This window comes from Trichechus manatus, unplaced genomic scaffold (genome assembly GCF_000243295.1).
Source record: "Trichechus manatus latirostris isolate Lorelei unplaced genomic scaffold, TriManLat1.0 scaffold00001, whole genome shotgun sequence".
NCBI lineage: Eukaryota > Metazoa > Chordata > Mammalia > Sirenia > Trichechidae > Trichechus > Trichechus manatus.
The window spans coordinates 21,811,959-21,826,963 of record NW_004443937.1 but is presented as its reverse complement, the minus strand read 5'-3'; the positions used below and the strand labels follow the sequence as shown (position 1 = coordinate 21,826,963).

At 56.3% G+C, this 15,005-nt stretch overlaps 2 protein-coding genes across 2 annotated transcripts in view; one reads left to right on the top strand and one right to left on the bottom strand.

Moving 5' to 3' along the window:
• HHATL (hedgehog acyltransferase like) overlaps positions 1 to 5,094 on the top strand; it is a 9,740-nt gene extending 4,646 nt beyond the window's left edge. The window contains exons 7-12 of the mRNA XM_004368431.1: positions 125 to 296; positions 860 to 1,004; positions 1,121 to 1,156; positions 3,898 to 4,099; positions 4,561 to 4,702; positions 4,898 to 5,094. Of these exons, the coding sequence (XP_004368488.1) occupies positions 125 to 296; positions 860 to 1,004; positions 1,121 to 1,156; positions 3,898 to 4,099; positions 4,561 to 4,702; positions 4,898 to 5,019 (819 nt within the window). The 3' untranslated portion in view covers positions 5,020 to 5,094. The remainder of the gene's footprint in view (positions 1 to 124; positions 297 to 859; positions 1,005 to 1,120; positions 1,157 to 3,897; positions 4,100 to 4,560; positions 4,703 to 4,897) is intronic.
• Positions 5,095 to 5,307: 213 nt separating this feature from the next.
• On the bottom strand, positions 5,308 to 12,797 carry KLHL40 (kelch like family member 40). Its single transcript, XM_004368430.1, has 6 exons — positions 11,541 to 12,797; positions 10,415 to 10,575; positions 9,942 to 10,049; positions 9,565 to 9,750; positions 6,758 to 6,904; positions 5,308 to 5,871 (listed from the first exon to the last, which is right to left on the bottom strand). The coding sequence occupies exons 1-6, from the start codon at positions 12,702 to 12,704 to the stop codon at positions 5,760 to 5,762; spliced, it is 1,878 nt and encodes a 625-aa protein (XP_004368487.1). The 5' UTR covers positions 12,705 to 12,797; the 3' UTR covers positions 5,308 to 5,759.
• Positions 12,798 to 15,005: the final 2,208 nt, after the last annotated feature.

Sequence of the window (15,005 nt, the reverse complement as noted above, 5' to 3'; positions counted from 1 at the left end):
GATGAAGCCTGTCTCCCTTTACCCTCAGATTCCCAGGCAGGCGGTGATTTCCCTCAAACAGGGCACCTCTGGCAGTGCTTGCCTCCCCCCCCCCCTCAGACGCTCTGCTCCACATCCCCACCAGGTGAGCCAGGTGGAACCGGTAAGGCCAGATGGCGAGCTGTGGCGCATCCGGGCCCAGGCAGGCCTCAGCGTGGTGGCCATCATAACCGTGGACATCTTCTTTCACTTTTTCTACATCCTCACCATCCCCAATGACCTCAAGTTCGCCAACCGCCTCCGGAACAGTGCTCTCGGTGCGTGCTCGCAGGGACGGGAACCGGGACCACCAACCCAGGAAGACCGACCCTCTGCACTCCCTTCAGCATCACAGCTGGGGAAGCTGAGGCCCAGAGAGCACACAGCACCTATCCAAGGGGTGGGGAAGCGGGGATTTATTCCTTGAAATTCATGGGACTTGGAGTTAGCTTTTCCCATGACAAGGGAGCCGTATCTGACAGAGCACGCCCCACTTCCTGGAGGCCTCAGGCTGATTTCCACAACCTTGGAGGGGACTTTTGTGGGGCAGGCAGGGCACAGCACCTCCCGCAAGAAGTGGTCTCCGTGAGGGCGGGCTTGGAGCAAAGACCACCTCCAGGACAAGACGAGAGAGGTCTCCAAGGGGTGGGGCCTAGAGCCTCCCTGAGAAGTAGGGGGCGGGGTCTCTGTAGGGGCGGGCCAGGTGCAAGGAGCTCCCCCAGTACCTGGGGAAAGCTTACCCTCGGAGAAGGCAGGCCTCAGCTCTTCCGGAGGGATTTAGGGGTCCAGGGAGGGGTGGCCGGTGCGGCTCCCCCTGGCTATGACCACGCCCTTTTCCCAGCGGGCCTGGCCTACTCAAACCTGGTGTACGACTGGGTGAAGGCGGCCGTCCTATTCGGCGTCGTCAACACGGTGGCGCGCCTCGACCACCTGGACCCTCCCCGGCCTCCCAAGTGCATCACGGCGCTCTACGTCTTCGCAGAAACGTGAGTGCCAGGCCCGGGCACGCCCCTGGGTCCCCGCCTTCCCATGGCCCCCGTCCCATCACGTCCTGGGAGCCTGGAGCCCGACTGATTCCCACCTGTCTGCACTCACTTCACAGGCACTTTGACCGTGGTATCAACGACTGGCTTTGCAAGTGAGTTGGGTGAGAGTTGGAGGTGGGGGGCGGGGGGTGGTCACATCTATCCTGCTAGGAGTCTGAGCCGGGCAGTACTGAGATTGAGCCACCTTTGTAAAGATCACTCCTAGGCCAGAGGAAGCCAGGGGGGCTGTGAGATGGTCATTGCCAAAGTTGAGGTGAAAGAAGTTTGGACTTGGGAGGGGGCCCTATAGGTGAAGAGAAGTGGTGGGAGTAGAGAGACACCCAGCAGGCAGCGTGGACAGGGCTTGTCCATGGATTCCGGGGATCGGTAATGGGAGGAAGATGACTCCCAGATTCCTACCTGCAGTCTGGGAGGATGGAAGTGTGTGGTTTCCAGAGATGGGTTTTAGAAATGTTTAGTTTGAGATCTGGGAGACACAGAGGTTCAGGGAGGTGGTTGGGGCTGAGGGTTTGCGTTCAGAGAACGCTGGGGGACTCATGGAACTCTAAGCACCATGAGTGTGTAGGGCTGGTCTTTGGGCCATGGGAGTAGATGAGTCCTAAATGTAGAGGGTAGAGTGGGAGGAGAGAAGGGAAGGCCGAGATTGGGCTTGGAAGGATTCTGATTGGGGGCAGAAGGAGGAGCCAGCAGAAGGGACTGAAAGGAGTGCTCAGACGAGCAGTAGAAAAATCAAGAACGTGCTACACCCTGGAAACCAACGGAAGACCATCTTCCAGGGATGGTGGGGACAACTGGGTCCTATGTTGCTGAGGGTCAAGGAAGCTGGAGACTGAGCACTAGTGTTGGTGACATGGAGGTTTCAGCCTTTCACTGGAGAGGCAGGGCCAGGGAAGGAGTGAAAGGAAACCCAGGAACTATAAGGGAGTGTGTGGACAATTGTGTGGCCATGTAGAGCACCGTGATGCACTTGAGAGGCTAGGGAGGGTCCAGGTGGTTGAGGCGATGATGCCGAATAGGACAGCCAGTATGGATGCAGAAGGGTGACATGTTGGTGTGGAAAGATGAAGGATTCCATCTGAAGACTTCGGCTTTTTCCATGAAGTAGGAGGCAAGGTCATCGGCAAAGAGATGCAGGGTCGGAGCTATGGAGGGAAGAAGCATCTGTGCCTCCCCTTCTCCCTGCTCTGCCTGCATCCACTACCATACCACTCATACACGAAGAAGAGCTAAGGGTGGAGTAGCCATTGCAGAGTATGGGGGAAACTGACTAGAGAAACCTTGGCATTGAGAACCCAGGTGGGATTGGGAGTAGTGAATTTATGGACTTCAACATGTGAAGGCATGAGATTTTCCCCATCAGGGCTTAGCTCCTTGAAGGCAGATGAGGAGAAAGAAGTGAGGGATCAGGATTTTTAGGTTATTTATAATGATGACTCATGGGATATAAGCCTGTTAAGGAGGGTGATGAAGGTGGGGGGAGTCACAAGATGGGGGAGGGGTCAGTGAGGTTGAAGAGCTGGAGCTGGGGAGCCAGAAGGTCAGGAGGGTCTGGGCAAAGAGTGAGAATTAGAAAGGCGTGAAGTTGCAAGTTGTGACAAAGTCAGGGGTCCGGCCATGGAAATGAGTGGCTAGGTGGTCAAGGAACAAGAGAGGCCAGTCACTCAATGGGTCTTCCACTGAATTCATCTAACAAATATTTACTGAGCACCCACTATGTGCCAGGCACTGTTCTAGACACTGGGGACACAGAAATGAACATAGCAAAGACCCTGAACTCATGGAACTTACAGTCTAGTGGGGAGAAACAGACCACTAACAGGTAAATAAACACATAAATAAGATCATTTTAGAGTGGTAGTGTAATGAAGAAAATAAAACAGTATAATGGGATAGAGCCTAGCTACAAGGTAGATACTTCTTTAGTTGGGATTTTGAGCAGGCATCTGTGAAGGGGTGATATCTGAGCTAAGACTTGAGTAATGAGGAGATTTAGGAAAGAGAATTCCAAGCAGAGGGAACAACAAGTGCAAAGGCCCTGAGGCAGGAGCCAGCTGTATGTATTTGAAGGACAGAAAGACCAATAAGGCCAGAGCATAGTGAATGGGACTCAGGGAGCCAGACTAGGTGAGACCTTCTAGCTCACCTGAGGTGGTTGAGTTTATTTTAATTGCAGTGGGAAGCTATTGGAGGGTTTAAACACAGAGGCTGCTGTGTGAAGGGACTATAGGGGAGAGGCAAAGGCAGAAGCAAGGAGACCAACTTACAAGGCTCTTGTAATAGTCTATGTGAGAGGTGATGGTTCCCTGGACTAGGTTGGTGGTAGTGGAGGTGGTGAGCAATGGTCAGGACTGAGTGGAGCCAATAGGATTTGCTGAATCAGATGTGGGTGGTGAGGGAAATTGAGAATCCAAGATGGCACGAAGACTTCTGGCCTAAGCAACTGAATGGATTGATGAGATGAATGAAGGTGAAGCAGGTTTGGACGGGGATGGGGGAATCAGTAGTCAAGTGGAGATGTCTATTAGTAGTTAGATATACTCCTAAAGATAGATTTGGGGTCATTAGTATAGAAACAATATTTAAAGTCTTAGGTCTGGATGATATTACCTGGGGAGTGAATGAACATCACTAGAGAAGATATGAAGTCTGCAGGCTAAGCCCTCCACATTTTGAAATTGGACAAAGGAGGAGGAGCAGTCAATTGAAGACAGGAATGTTCAATGTACACAGGGTGATAAGGTTGAGGAGGGCTGCCATGTTGTTTCTCTTCTGCCCATCTTGCACCTGTCCTTTCCCATACTCCCATCGACCCCTTCTCCTGCCTTTTCTGCAGGTATGTGTACAACCACATTGGTGGGGAGCACTCTGCGGTGATCCCAGAGCTGGGGGCCACAGTGGCCACATTTGCCATCACCACTCTGTGGCTGGGGCCCTGTGATATTGTCTACCTGTGGTCGTTCCTTAACTGCTTTGGTCTCAACTTTGAACTCTGGGTGCAGAAGCTGGCAGAGTGGGGGCCCCTAGCACAAATTGAGGTGAGCACGGAAGGTCTGGGGCTCAGTTGCCTGGGTCACTGGAAGGGGCAGCACTGCTGCTCCCTAGAGCTGTCCAGCCACACTCGGCCCCCAGTCCAGAACTTTCTCACCACCACCCTCCAGGTTGTCAGGGCAACGGCTCGCCCTGTGGGTATCCTGCCCTCCCTACTCTCTGCCTGTGTGTTCTACATCTCTCGGCCACTTTTCTTGGTACAAACTGGAGTCCAAACAAGGGCAACTGTGGGGCGTGGGACACCAGGGCCTGCTTGTGTTTGTCAGTCCTGCCCTCTCTCTGGACCTCAGTTTCCCCATTTTCAACAATGGGAGAGAGTTGGCCTGGGACTCCCAGAGACCCAGCATATTCCCAGGCCTAAGCAGCCATATGGGAAGGCCACTGACCACCACGTCCTCTTTCCTCTGGGCCTCTTGTCCTGCTGCCAATGCTTCTGTGGACGAGGCAGGCCTCTCTGTCGGAGGAGATGTCCCGCAGGGTCCGGGCCCTCTTTGGGGCCATGAACTTCTGGGCCATCATCATGTACAACCTTGTGAGCCTGAACAGCCTCGAGTTCACGGAGCTGGTCGCCCGGCGCCTGCTGCTCACAGGTGAGGGACAGGGATGGGGGGATGCAGAATGTGCCAGCATCAACCTTGAGGAACGCGACCTTCTCAAATGTTTTCCCACCCCCACGTCCCCGCAAGGACTCAGCAGGGTCAGTCAAGTTGGGAGAGGGTAGGGAAGAGAGCAGTCACTGAGGAGGGGGTGCTGCCCCAAGCATCGATGCCCTGTCCCCCACATAGGGTTCCCCCAGACCACGCTGGCTGTCCTGTTTGTCACCTACTGTGGTATCCAGCTGGTGAAGGAGCGTGAGCGAACCCTGGCACTGGAGGAGGAGAAGCAGGACAAAGAGAAGCCAGAGTAGGTGGGCGGGGGAAGAGGGAAGGGCTATGCTCAGCTATGCCTGGGGCCTGACCAATAGAATAAAAGACTTTTCTACCATAGCATGGCTGTTCCCTGCCCCTTCCCCCAGTGGTCTCCAGGTGCCTTGCCCATGCTTGATGAGGAGCGGGAGGTGCTGGGTCCCAGGGAGGGGGATCAAGCTCTTGGAGCACACAGAGTCTGGAGGGCAGAGACCACCGACCTTGGCAACCCAAGAGCTGAACACTGAAGCCCGAGTCTTCAAACCGCCCGGTACAGACTCCTGGAGCACCTGATTCCAGACCCTGAGCTGCTTGCTTGGAAGGCACTTTATTCTTCTTAAAGAAGGAGACTTATCCACTCTGGAAGGTGTGCTTGGTGGGGACATTCCCCATCTGACGGGCGAGGAGACTGGGTCCTATGGGGAAATTTAGCCAGCACACACAGCCAGGCTGGGGCAGGGCCAGGACTCAGCCCAGGGCACACTGCTATGGTTCCGGTTCATAAACCAAGAAGGCCCAGTGGGGGACATGGAGACACTGGCAAGGCCTGGAAGTTCTCATCCCTGCCCGAAGGCTGCGAGTGGGTGGCAGTTTTCTTTGCCTGGTCAAGTGGCCACTCAGGCACCATGATGGAATCCAGGTGGGCTCTGGCCTCTTCCAGACTCCCTCCTGCAGCCCCCTTGAGGCCAGGCCTGTGTGGCTGCAGGATGGGGAGGTGCTTGGTGTGGGCGCTCTGGGCTGGTCACATCTTGGTCAGGCGCAGCACGTTGAGCCGCACAGGTAGGAAGGTGGCACCCGCTGCATAGGCGATCTCCCGCAGGACTCCCTCCCACTTCTTTTCCTCCTCATTGTACCTGGGGGTGGGGGGAGGATGGGAGCAGGGACAAGGAGCAGGGACAGGGAGCTTGGTCAGCTGGGTCCCAGCAGGGAGGGGTGGCTGGGTGCACCCCCAGTCCCAGGCCTATCCCAGGAAGGTCTGCCCTTAGAGAATCCTATGCTCAAGGCCCATCCCCAAAGAACACTCACCCCATACTCCAGGAAGGCCCACCCTCCCCAGGAAGGGCCACCTCTCAAGAATTCCCCTACTCATCCAAGCCAGCCTCCTTCCAGGAAGGTCTATACTCCCCACCCTGCATTCCTTCCTCTTGAGAATTTCCATTCTCAACTCTCCAAGAAGTCCCCCCAAGTCCCACTTTCCCAGCAGGACTGCACCCAGAGGCTGCCTGCAGCAGTCGCGATAACTGAGGTTCAGGGGGTACCCCAGCTGGCCAAAACCTCTTCTCCTAGCCCTCGTGAAGGACCAGCCATGAAAAGCAACGGCTCCGAGAAGCTGGGGTCCAGCTGCTTCCCAACCCTGTCCTCAGCCCTCCCCTCCAGACCCAGCATCCAGGAGGGAGGGAGAGGAAAGGCCTGGCTGCTTTCCGGGGGCCCCTTTTGCTACCTGGGCCCTGTTTCTGTGAGTCTGTGCCATAAGCTTGGGCTCAGCTCCTGTAAAACAGTCGATGCTCCACAGTGGGGCAAGGTGCCATGTGTGCAAACCCAGACTTTCCAGCCAGACTAGAGAAAAACAGGGCCGAGTGCAGGTCCTTGCTGTTCCTTCCCCACAGGGCCCAGTGGAGGAAGGACCGGCTTTGTCCCCAGAGGAGCCTGCCAAGTGCCTGGTGCCCAGCCAGGGTGCCTGGGCTATGGATACCTGCCTTGCTCACACTTCCCCCCTTACCTCTTTGGGGCCGGGCTCACCTCCAGATGTCGTTGAGCTCTGTGGGGACCAGCTCCCCAGACTCGGTCTCCAGCGTGGCAAAGCCACCAATGCCATAGAGGGTGCCCGCCAGGCTGACGAGGCTGAGGGAGCTGCGCTCCTGCGGGAAGGCCTCAAAGGGTGCCCACCTGGGAGGGAGGGAGTGAGGAATTGTATCACCCAGGTGGCCTCGGGTGACCCCATGGCCAGTGACTCCCTGCCACCCCAGCGCTCACGGTTCCACTGCACCCTTCGGAAATTTGAATCCCAGGCTGTCTCCCACACTCCCAGCACAGCCCCGTTTTCCAGCCCTCTCAGGAATGCCTGCCTGCTGCCCCTGCCTGGGCCCCATAGCATGCCAACCCCGTTCCCTCCCTTCTCCCTCCGGTCTTCTTCCTTTCCCATCCTCTTGCCCCTTCCTCTCCCTTCGTTGTCCCCTTGTCATTCCATCCAACCTGCCCAGAGAAGTCCACTGTGGCTCCCCTAGTGTCCCTCCTCCTCCAAACTAACTCCTGCTCACTACCTCACCACCCAGCCCACAGCAGCCCCCGCACTGCCCCAGGCTTAGAAGTCTCACTCCTCAGGGGCCACTTAAGCCCTTTCCTCATCACGTCACTGTGCTCCACTCTCTTCTCCCTTCACAGCCCAGTTATTCTCCAGCTGTCTTCACTCTTCAGACTGTCCCTCAGGGCTTGGACCAAAGCTCCTCCCACTTACACCCTCTCTCCTGAGGGAGCTTGTCCCTCCATGTGCTGTCGACCCCCAGATCTCTCCCTGGGCTGCATACCTCTCTGCCCCAGAGGGCTCCTCCTGGACATCCTCCTAGCACCTCAATTCCTCACGTCCTAGCTGGATCCTCACTTTTCCTAACCCCAATGGTTCCCCAATAAATGGCTTCCTCACCCCCACTCAGAAACGTCCACTTCTCCCTCTCTCTCACCCCCAACACCTAGTCATTCACCAAGTCCTATTTCATCTTTCTCCTAAATTCTCACTACCCAGTGTGGTCTATGGAACAACAGCATCAGCATCACTTGGGTGGCTGTTAGAAATGCAGACGCTCGGGCCCCACCCCAGATCTGCTGAATCAGAATCTGCATTTTAACAAGACCCCAGAAGACTCAGGTGCACATTACAATGTGAGAAGCTCTGGTCTAAGTCTTTGCCCTCTGCCCCCTCCCGTCCGGCCCTCAGTTCCAGGCCACCATCGCCTCTTGCTACAGCCACCCATTTGGCTTCCGTGCCTCCTAGGAAGTCCCTAATCTGTTCTCTAAGTCAGCTGGCATGCAGGGTCTTAGGAAAACCCAGGTGGGAGCTTAAAACCCTTCGCAGGCATTTCACTGCCGTCAGGATAGGCCCTCAGTGCTGCTCCTCACCTCTCCATCCCCAGTAGCCACCAAGCCCACCTCCCTTCACCCATCACACTCCCTCCAACCTGAGCAATGGCCTTCCCTCCAGTGTTGTTGTTGTTAGGTGCCGACAAGTCAACAAGACAAGTCGGTTCCAACTCATAACGACCCTAGACAGACCGAAACGATGGGCCCTACCTTTGTTCTCCTAACTGCTTTGGCACCAACATTTCTTTGCCTGGGACTTCCTCCTCCCACTCATCCTCAGCCCTTTTGCTAGCTGAGCCCCCCTGGTCTTCTCTTTCCTGGCTGCCCAGGGCAGGCCAGCTTCTGTCTTGTCACCACTGTATCCCTATCACCAGGCCCATGCTCAGGTATGGTGCCTGAATGAAGAACCCCTTCTCCACCCCTGGAAGCCCCCTCCTGCAGAGCACACTGGCCACGACACTTGCCTCACCTTTGAGGCAAGTCCCTGCCCCACCTCACCGCTGGTCAGAGGACAGGGACTATTGCTGTGGGGCAGAGGTATCACTAAGGCTGGTGTCATCCACTACAGTAACTCATGGTGTCACCCGCCCCCCCATGGACCTCCTCCTGTACCAGACCATACAGAGTGCTTAGTAATATCTTTTGTACTAATGTTACTCGTAAGTCATAACTCCTGTATATCACTCCTTCTTTTCCTTTCGTTACTATTTCATTCTCAAAAAAGTTATTAATATAGGTTCACAAATACTAATCACCACAATATTGTAGCTAAAACTTCAGAAAATTTGACAAAATCAGTGACTATAAAAACATCAGCGACAATGAAAACAGCCGCACTTGCTTGTAGCCCGAGTAGTCAACCACGTGATTTGAGGCGTCACTGTAATTGGGTAATGACAGCTCTGACCTGAGCGCACTAAAACCCAAACACCAAACCCATCGCCGTGAAGTAGATTCCAACTCATAGTGACTCTATAGGACAGAGCAGAACTGCCCCGTAGGCTTTCCAAGGAGCGGCTGGTGGATTTGAACTCCAGCTGCTAGATTTGAACTGCCGACCTTTTGGTTAGCGCCATTAGAAAGTTCAAAAAGTAAATTAGCACAGAATTTTAGCCTTGTGGGTATATCGATACATGTAAACTGGGCGTACAAAAAATGTTCTTGTTATAACTAACTATAGGGGTATTTTTATAAAAAATAATAGATTTTTGATGAAGCTGCACAGGAATTTTATAGACAGGTCATTTTGGGGTCTTCCCCTCTGACAGTGCCAGACGGTGTGGTCTGCACCGCCAGCATCCCCCTAGTGACAGCAGTGCTGGGGTGATGTCCAAGCTCAACAGCTGAGACCCAAGATGGGGGCTATGGGTCCCACCTGGGCGGACAGGGAGAGGGCAGACACAGGCCCTAAGCCACACAGTACAGGCAGTTGCAGTGGGGCTCTTGGTCCCTGGGTGGGGCAGTGGCCATACTTGTTGTCTGCAATGTTGTACACCTCAGTGGCACTGGTCAGTCCAGTGTTGGTGACCCCAGCAGCTACAAAAATGCGACCATCATGGACCGTGGCCCCGAAGAGTGAGCGGGCGGTCTGCATGGGTGCCAGCTCCTTCCACTCGAACTTCTTGGGGTCATAGACGCACATCTTGTTCAGGCACTTCCTGTGGGAGAGGAGGTGGCAGTGAGTAGCTGGAAGCCGGAGCAGAACCGCCGCTCCCTCCGCCCAGTCCCCCCTCCCTTCCGCCGGCCTCCCAGTGCAGCAAGTCATGCCCCTACAGCCTCCTGGGGAGATTCTGTTTCTGCTGTAACTCCAGTCCTCCTGCCACGACCTCACTCCAGGCCTGAGCCTCACCTGTCGCTGCCTTTGCCACCAATGACGTAGACAAGGTCCATATGAGAGAGTACCGCGTGGCCGTACACGGCATAAGGCAGGGGGTCCGATTCTCCCCATTTGAATGACCTGGAGAAGACGCGAGAGGATGGAGTTGGGGCGAGCGCTCAACTCAGGCGGTGAGCAAGGCTCAGACCGTGCGCTCAGACCCTCTCTCCATTCATCCACCCAACCAACACATATTCCGGGTGCATCCAATACATTACAGAAGTCCCCAGACCTCTCAGTTCCTCGCTCCTGCCTGGCCACCCAGGGCCATGGCCTCGCCCCCGCCCCAATCTCTGGGCGCTAGCTTTCCAGCCCCCACCCCACGGTCTAGGACCTGTCCCCGGCCTCTAGGCTCCCTCCAGCATCAGCGCTCCGGCCTCCAGGGTCCCGGCCACGCACCCAACCCGTTCCCTGGCTGGTCCCCAGCCCGCCCCGCCCGCGCTCACAGCCTGTCGTAGCACATGACCGAGTCCAGGCTGAGCTCGCCTTCCTTCAGCTCTCGGCCGCCGACCACGTAGATGGAGTTGAGAGCCTCTCCCAGGCCGAAGAGGCAGCGCGGCGAGGGCAGCGGCGGCATCCCCAGCCACTCCGAGTCCAAGTGATCAAACTAGGGGCCGGGCCGGGCGTCCAATCAGCTACCGCCCTCACCACTCCAGCCCCAGCTCCAGCCCAGCGCCGCCAGCCACCCAGGGTCACAGACGAGACTGAGACTCCAGAGAGGGTCAGCGCGACCTGGAGGCGCACCCCCTCTCCGGACAGTGCCTCTCCCCGCTCCAGGCTAAGCGCAGCTGAGGCCTCCTGGGGGTGTGTGATGAGGTAGGTGCCCAGAGACCACCACTATAGCACGGTGATGGGGGCACCACAAGGCGGAGCTAAGGAGGGGGCTCTGGGGCCCAGCTGTGGGCTGAACCCTGACACTCCCCCCTCCAGCATCTGCTCAAGCCTCACTGAGCACACCACTCACCAGACTCCTTATTGTTTTCTGTCCTCGTTGTTTGTCCTTTGCTCATACCATCTCCCCCTTACCTGCACCCAGAAACACCACCATCCTCTCTATGTCTTCAAATTCCACCCAACTGGCAAGGCTCAAACCAGTCTCCAGGAAACCAATCCACAGTCACACCCCAACCTGAACTGCCCACTCTACTGGCCCTTCATTTCCCCATCTGTACAATGGGAGGACTAAACAGCATGGTACCTTTGGGGCATTCTGTGTTCCAAGCTCCAGTCCTAGGTCGCATGCAGAGACGCTGCCCAGGACCCCTGTGCCTGCCCTGCTCCTCCTTCTCACTGTGCCTGACCCCAACCCATGTGCAGGGCCGGGGCCTCCAACCACACCATCCCGGGGCTAACATCCTGCTGAAACCGAAACACCAAAATCGTGCTGCTCGGTCAGCTGCCTCTGACTCTCCCCAACCTTCAGGCAAGCAGCTGTCAGTCAACCTCCCTAGCCTACATCTTATCCTAGGCCCAGTGACATTCCCTGACAAGCAAACACAGTTCTCTCTTGGGCCCCCAAGTCTGCCCCCAGTGCCCAGACCCTGGCTGCCCCCTCCCTGGGCTGCCAGGCACCTGCAGAAAGTAAGCGCTCATGGGGTCCTCTTTGTTGTCTTCGTTATAGAAGATACCTCCGGCCACGAAGACCTGGTTCTCCGTAGTGACGAGGCTGACATGGTTCTTGGGGATCTGGGTGGAGAGGGAGGCACAGTAGCATTCGTTGGCAGCCGGGTCATAGGCCACGGCGCCCTCCTCGCTGATCATAAAGATGAGGTCCTGCAGGAACATGCCAAAGCGCAGGGTGTCGTTGAGGATCCCGGGTAGGACACGTTCGCCCTCCTCCTCCTCCTCCTTCTCGGCCTCAGCCTTGGCTGTGGTCTTATCAGTCGCCTTGGCCCCGGCCCCCTCCTTCTCTCTTTTCTCCTTCTTCTTGCGTAGCACGGTAATTCGGCCCTCGTGCGCATCCTTCACCATCTGCAGCTTGCGCAGCAGTTCCGGCTGGGCGCGCACCAGCGGGTGGCGCTCCACGCGGCTCTCCAGGAAAGCGCGCGGCAGCAGGCGGAAGCGCACGCTCTCGAAGACGGTGGGCAGCGCGCGCTGGCGCTCAGCCGGCGTCTCGGCGTCGCCGCTGCCAGCCCACCGCATCACCGCCTCGAACACCGCCTCCTCCTTCTCCACGTTAAGGCCGTCGCTGGAGATTATGGCGATGAGCTCGTCGGCCGAGAGCCCAAGGAAGTCGGCGTCCCGCGCCACAAGCGCGAAGCGCGCGCAGATGAAGTCGCGGGCGGCCACGGCGAGGCGCGCGCAGTCGAGCAGGAGTCCGAGGCGGAAGACGGCCAGGCAGTTGGCGAGGCACAGGCGCTTCTGCAGGAAGGACACGCAGATGGTGAAGATGGACGGGATCTGGAAACGGTGCGCCGCGGCGAACAACTCCTGCACACTCGCCTCGTCCAGCGCGATCTCCGACGTGTACAGGTAGTGCAGCACCTGGGCCATCACATCGGGGGACACTTCTTCCAGGCGCAGTTCGCCCGCCGTCTCCGGCTCCGCCAGGAAGCGCGCCCGAAAGTAGGGGCTGCAGGCGGCCAGCACCAGGCGGTGGCACGGGAACTCGCGCTCGCCCACCCGCACTACACAGTCCAGGAACTTGCCGTGGTCGAGCATGTCCTTGAGCCCGTCCTGCAGGAGTGTCTGCTGGTACAAGCGCTGCTCCTCGACCTGCCCCAGGCCCAGCGCCATGGTGGGCAGCCTAGGGTATGGCGACTGGGACGCGGGACCTCTTTCGGTGCTCCTCTGCCCTCCTACTGGGGCACGCTCTGGCTGCGCAGCTGTCTTCGATGGGCTATATATAGAGGCGGCCTAGGCCTGTAAAGCGAGTAGCCTGGCCTCCTGCAGATGACGTGGAGGGGACAGCTGGGCAGAGGCCCTCTCCCCCTGCAGCCTTGACTCAGCCCCGGGGACTCATGGGACCGGGGTGGGGGGCGGTGATGGTGGAGGGTGTCTGGACCCTCCACTCAAAGATGAGGGCCTCGCTGCCACATTTCTAAATGGAACATAGCGAGGCCTTGACTCTAGATTCCTTAGTCGGGCGATACCCCTGGGTCGAGGTGTGGCCCAAGTTCTAACCTTCAGCCCAGGGAGGGGGAAGCATTGGAGCCCCTCTTCCAGGGTCTCTTTTCTTTCATGCCTTTCGGGCCTTTCTGTCGCAACGACCTCTTCTTCCTCTTTCAAGTTTATCCGACTCCAGCCATCCCTGGATACTGTTGTGAACTTGGCATTCACCCTGTGGGGGCCTGGTTGCCCCCCCACTTTAAAATGGGAAGAACTTTCCTCTTTCTGCCCCAGCTCTGAGCCCTTCCTTAGACTGAAAGAAAGCAAGAAGCTACCTTAGTTAAACAAGGTTGCCACTTTCCCGTGGGGTCTGGGGCAGGTCAGGTCTCTGTTGAGCCTCAGTTTCCCCTCATACACAATGAGGAGATGGGGAGTTAAGCTCTAAGGCCTCAGTTCAGCCCTGCTGAGGTTCAGAAGCTCTGAGGTTCTGTGTTCCTGCGAGTACACTTCAACATTCGAAGGTGTTGGACATGCTAGAATATTAATTTCCTAGGATTCTAATATTCTAGGTGTTTAAAGCCCCTGAGTTTTAACATTCTAGGGGAGTGACATTCTGGATTCTAATGTTCAAAAAGTCACATTCTTAAAAGTTTAATATTTTTAATATTCCAGGACTTCAGCTGTCTGTGCTCATTGTTCTTGGCTATATTGGGCATGGCAAGAGCCTGCCTGGGGAAGGGCCGTATGTCCGGTACAGAGAAGTTGGCACAGCCCTGCTTGGCCTCAGGGCCCCTGCACCCTTGCTGTGGTTTGAGGGGTCCAGGTTGAGATCCTGGACAGCCAGTCCCAAAGCCCACCCTGCCCTGGACTCCTGACACCCCAGACACTCCCCCCCACGCGACACACACATCAGCCTCAGCCACCAAGATTAACTTGTTCCCTAAGTGCCAGAGGCTGCAGCTGTGGGTTAAATTTAGCCCCTGGGGCACTGGTGTGAACTGTTGTGAAGCACTCCCCCATCATTCTGAGTCACTTGTTTATAACCCCAGGCTTGGGGAGATGGGGCTGGGGGACAGTGTAGGGCTGGGTCAGGACTGAGTCACCTCCCCTGTAGTGATCCCAGCGATGTCACTGCCTGTCCCTCCTTATCAGTTTTTTTGTCCATCTCTAGCTCACCCCACCAACAGTTCCCAAAGGGGCACAGCACCTAGGCAGGCCTTGGAGGTGGTCCTGACCATCTTGCCGAAGGCACAAGGGCCCACTTAGGAAAGGCAGGGGGGAGCTCCCAGCCCAGCTCTGTCCATCCCAGGACTGCAGGGCACTTCCTAGTCAGTGAGGAGACTAGGCTCTGAGAGGCTCAGCAACCCGGCGCAGTCACACAGCTGGCAAGTGGCTGAGCCAGGATTCAAACCAGGTCTGTCCACCTCCAAAAACCATGAGAATCCCTCCCTACCTTGCTACTCCTGATGAATCAATTAACCAACGTGTGTATGTATCATATTCTCATTTTTCAAAGACCAGGACAGAAGGTACTGACTGAACAATTAGCTTATATTTATCAAATGACTCAATGAGGTATTTTTAGATAATGATGAATCCCATAGTGCTCGCTCCCTACTGGGCATGCCACTAGAATATTTATATGTTGCTCATTCATTCATCAAGAACCTACTGTGCACTGTTCTAAATGCTGGGGATTGAGCAGTGAGCAAATCAGGCAGGAATTCCTGACTTCATGGAGCTTACGTTCTGGGGGAGGGAAGGAGACAGCAACAAATAAATAGTTATACAGGATGTTAGATGATAACTGCTGTGGAGACAGGGAAGGGGACATGGAAAGTGACAGGTAAAGGTGGTAATGGTTTTAAATGGAATGGTCAGGATGGATTCACTGAGAAGGTCATGTTTAAGCAGATTTAAGCCATGGGAGAGGAGGATTCCAAGCAGGGGGAAGAGCATAAGCAAAGGCCCTGAGGCAGGAGAGTGCCT

Excerpts from the sequence above, each read along its gene's own strand:
- KLHL40 (XM_004368430.1), bottom strand. The coding sequence starts at position 12,704 with ATGGCGCTGGGCCTGGGGCAGGTCGAGGAGCAGCGCTTGTACCAGCAG. Across the intron at positions 6,905-9,564 it reads TACAACATTGCAGACAACAA|GTGGGCACCCTTTGAGGCCT; the intron begins GTATGGCCACTG and ends CCTCCCTCCCAG. Across the intron at positions 5,872-6,757 it reads GAGCTCAACGACATCTGGAG|GTACAATGAGGAGGAAAAGA; the intron begins GTGAGCCCGGCC and ends CCCCACCCCCAG.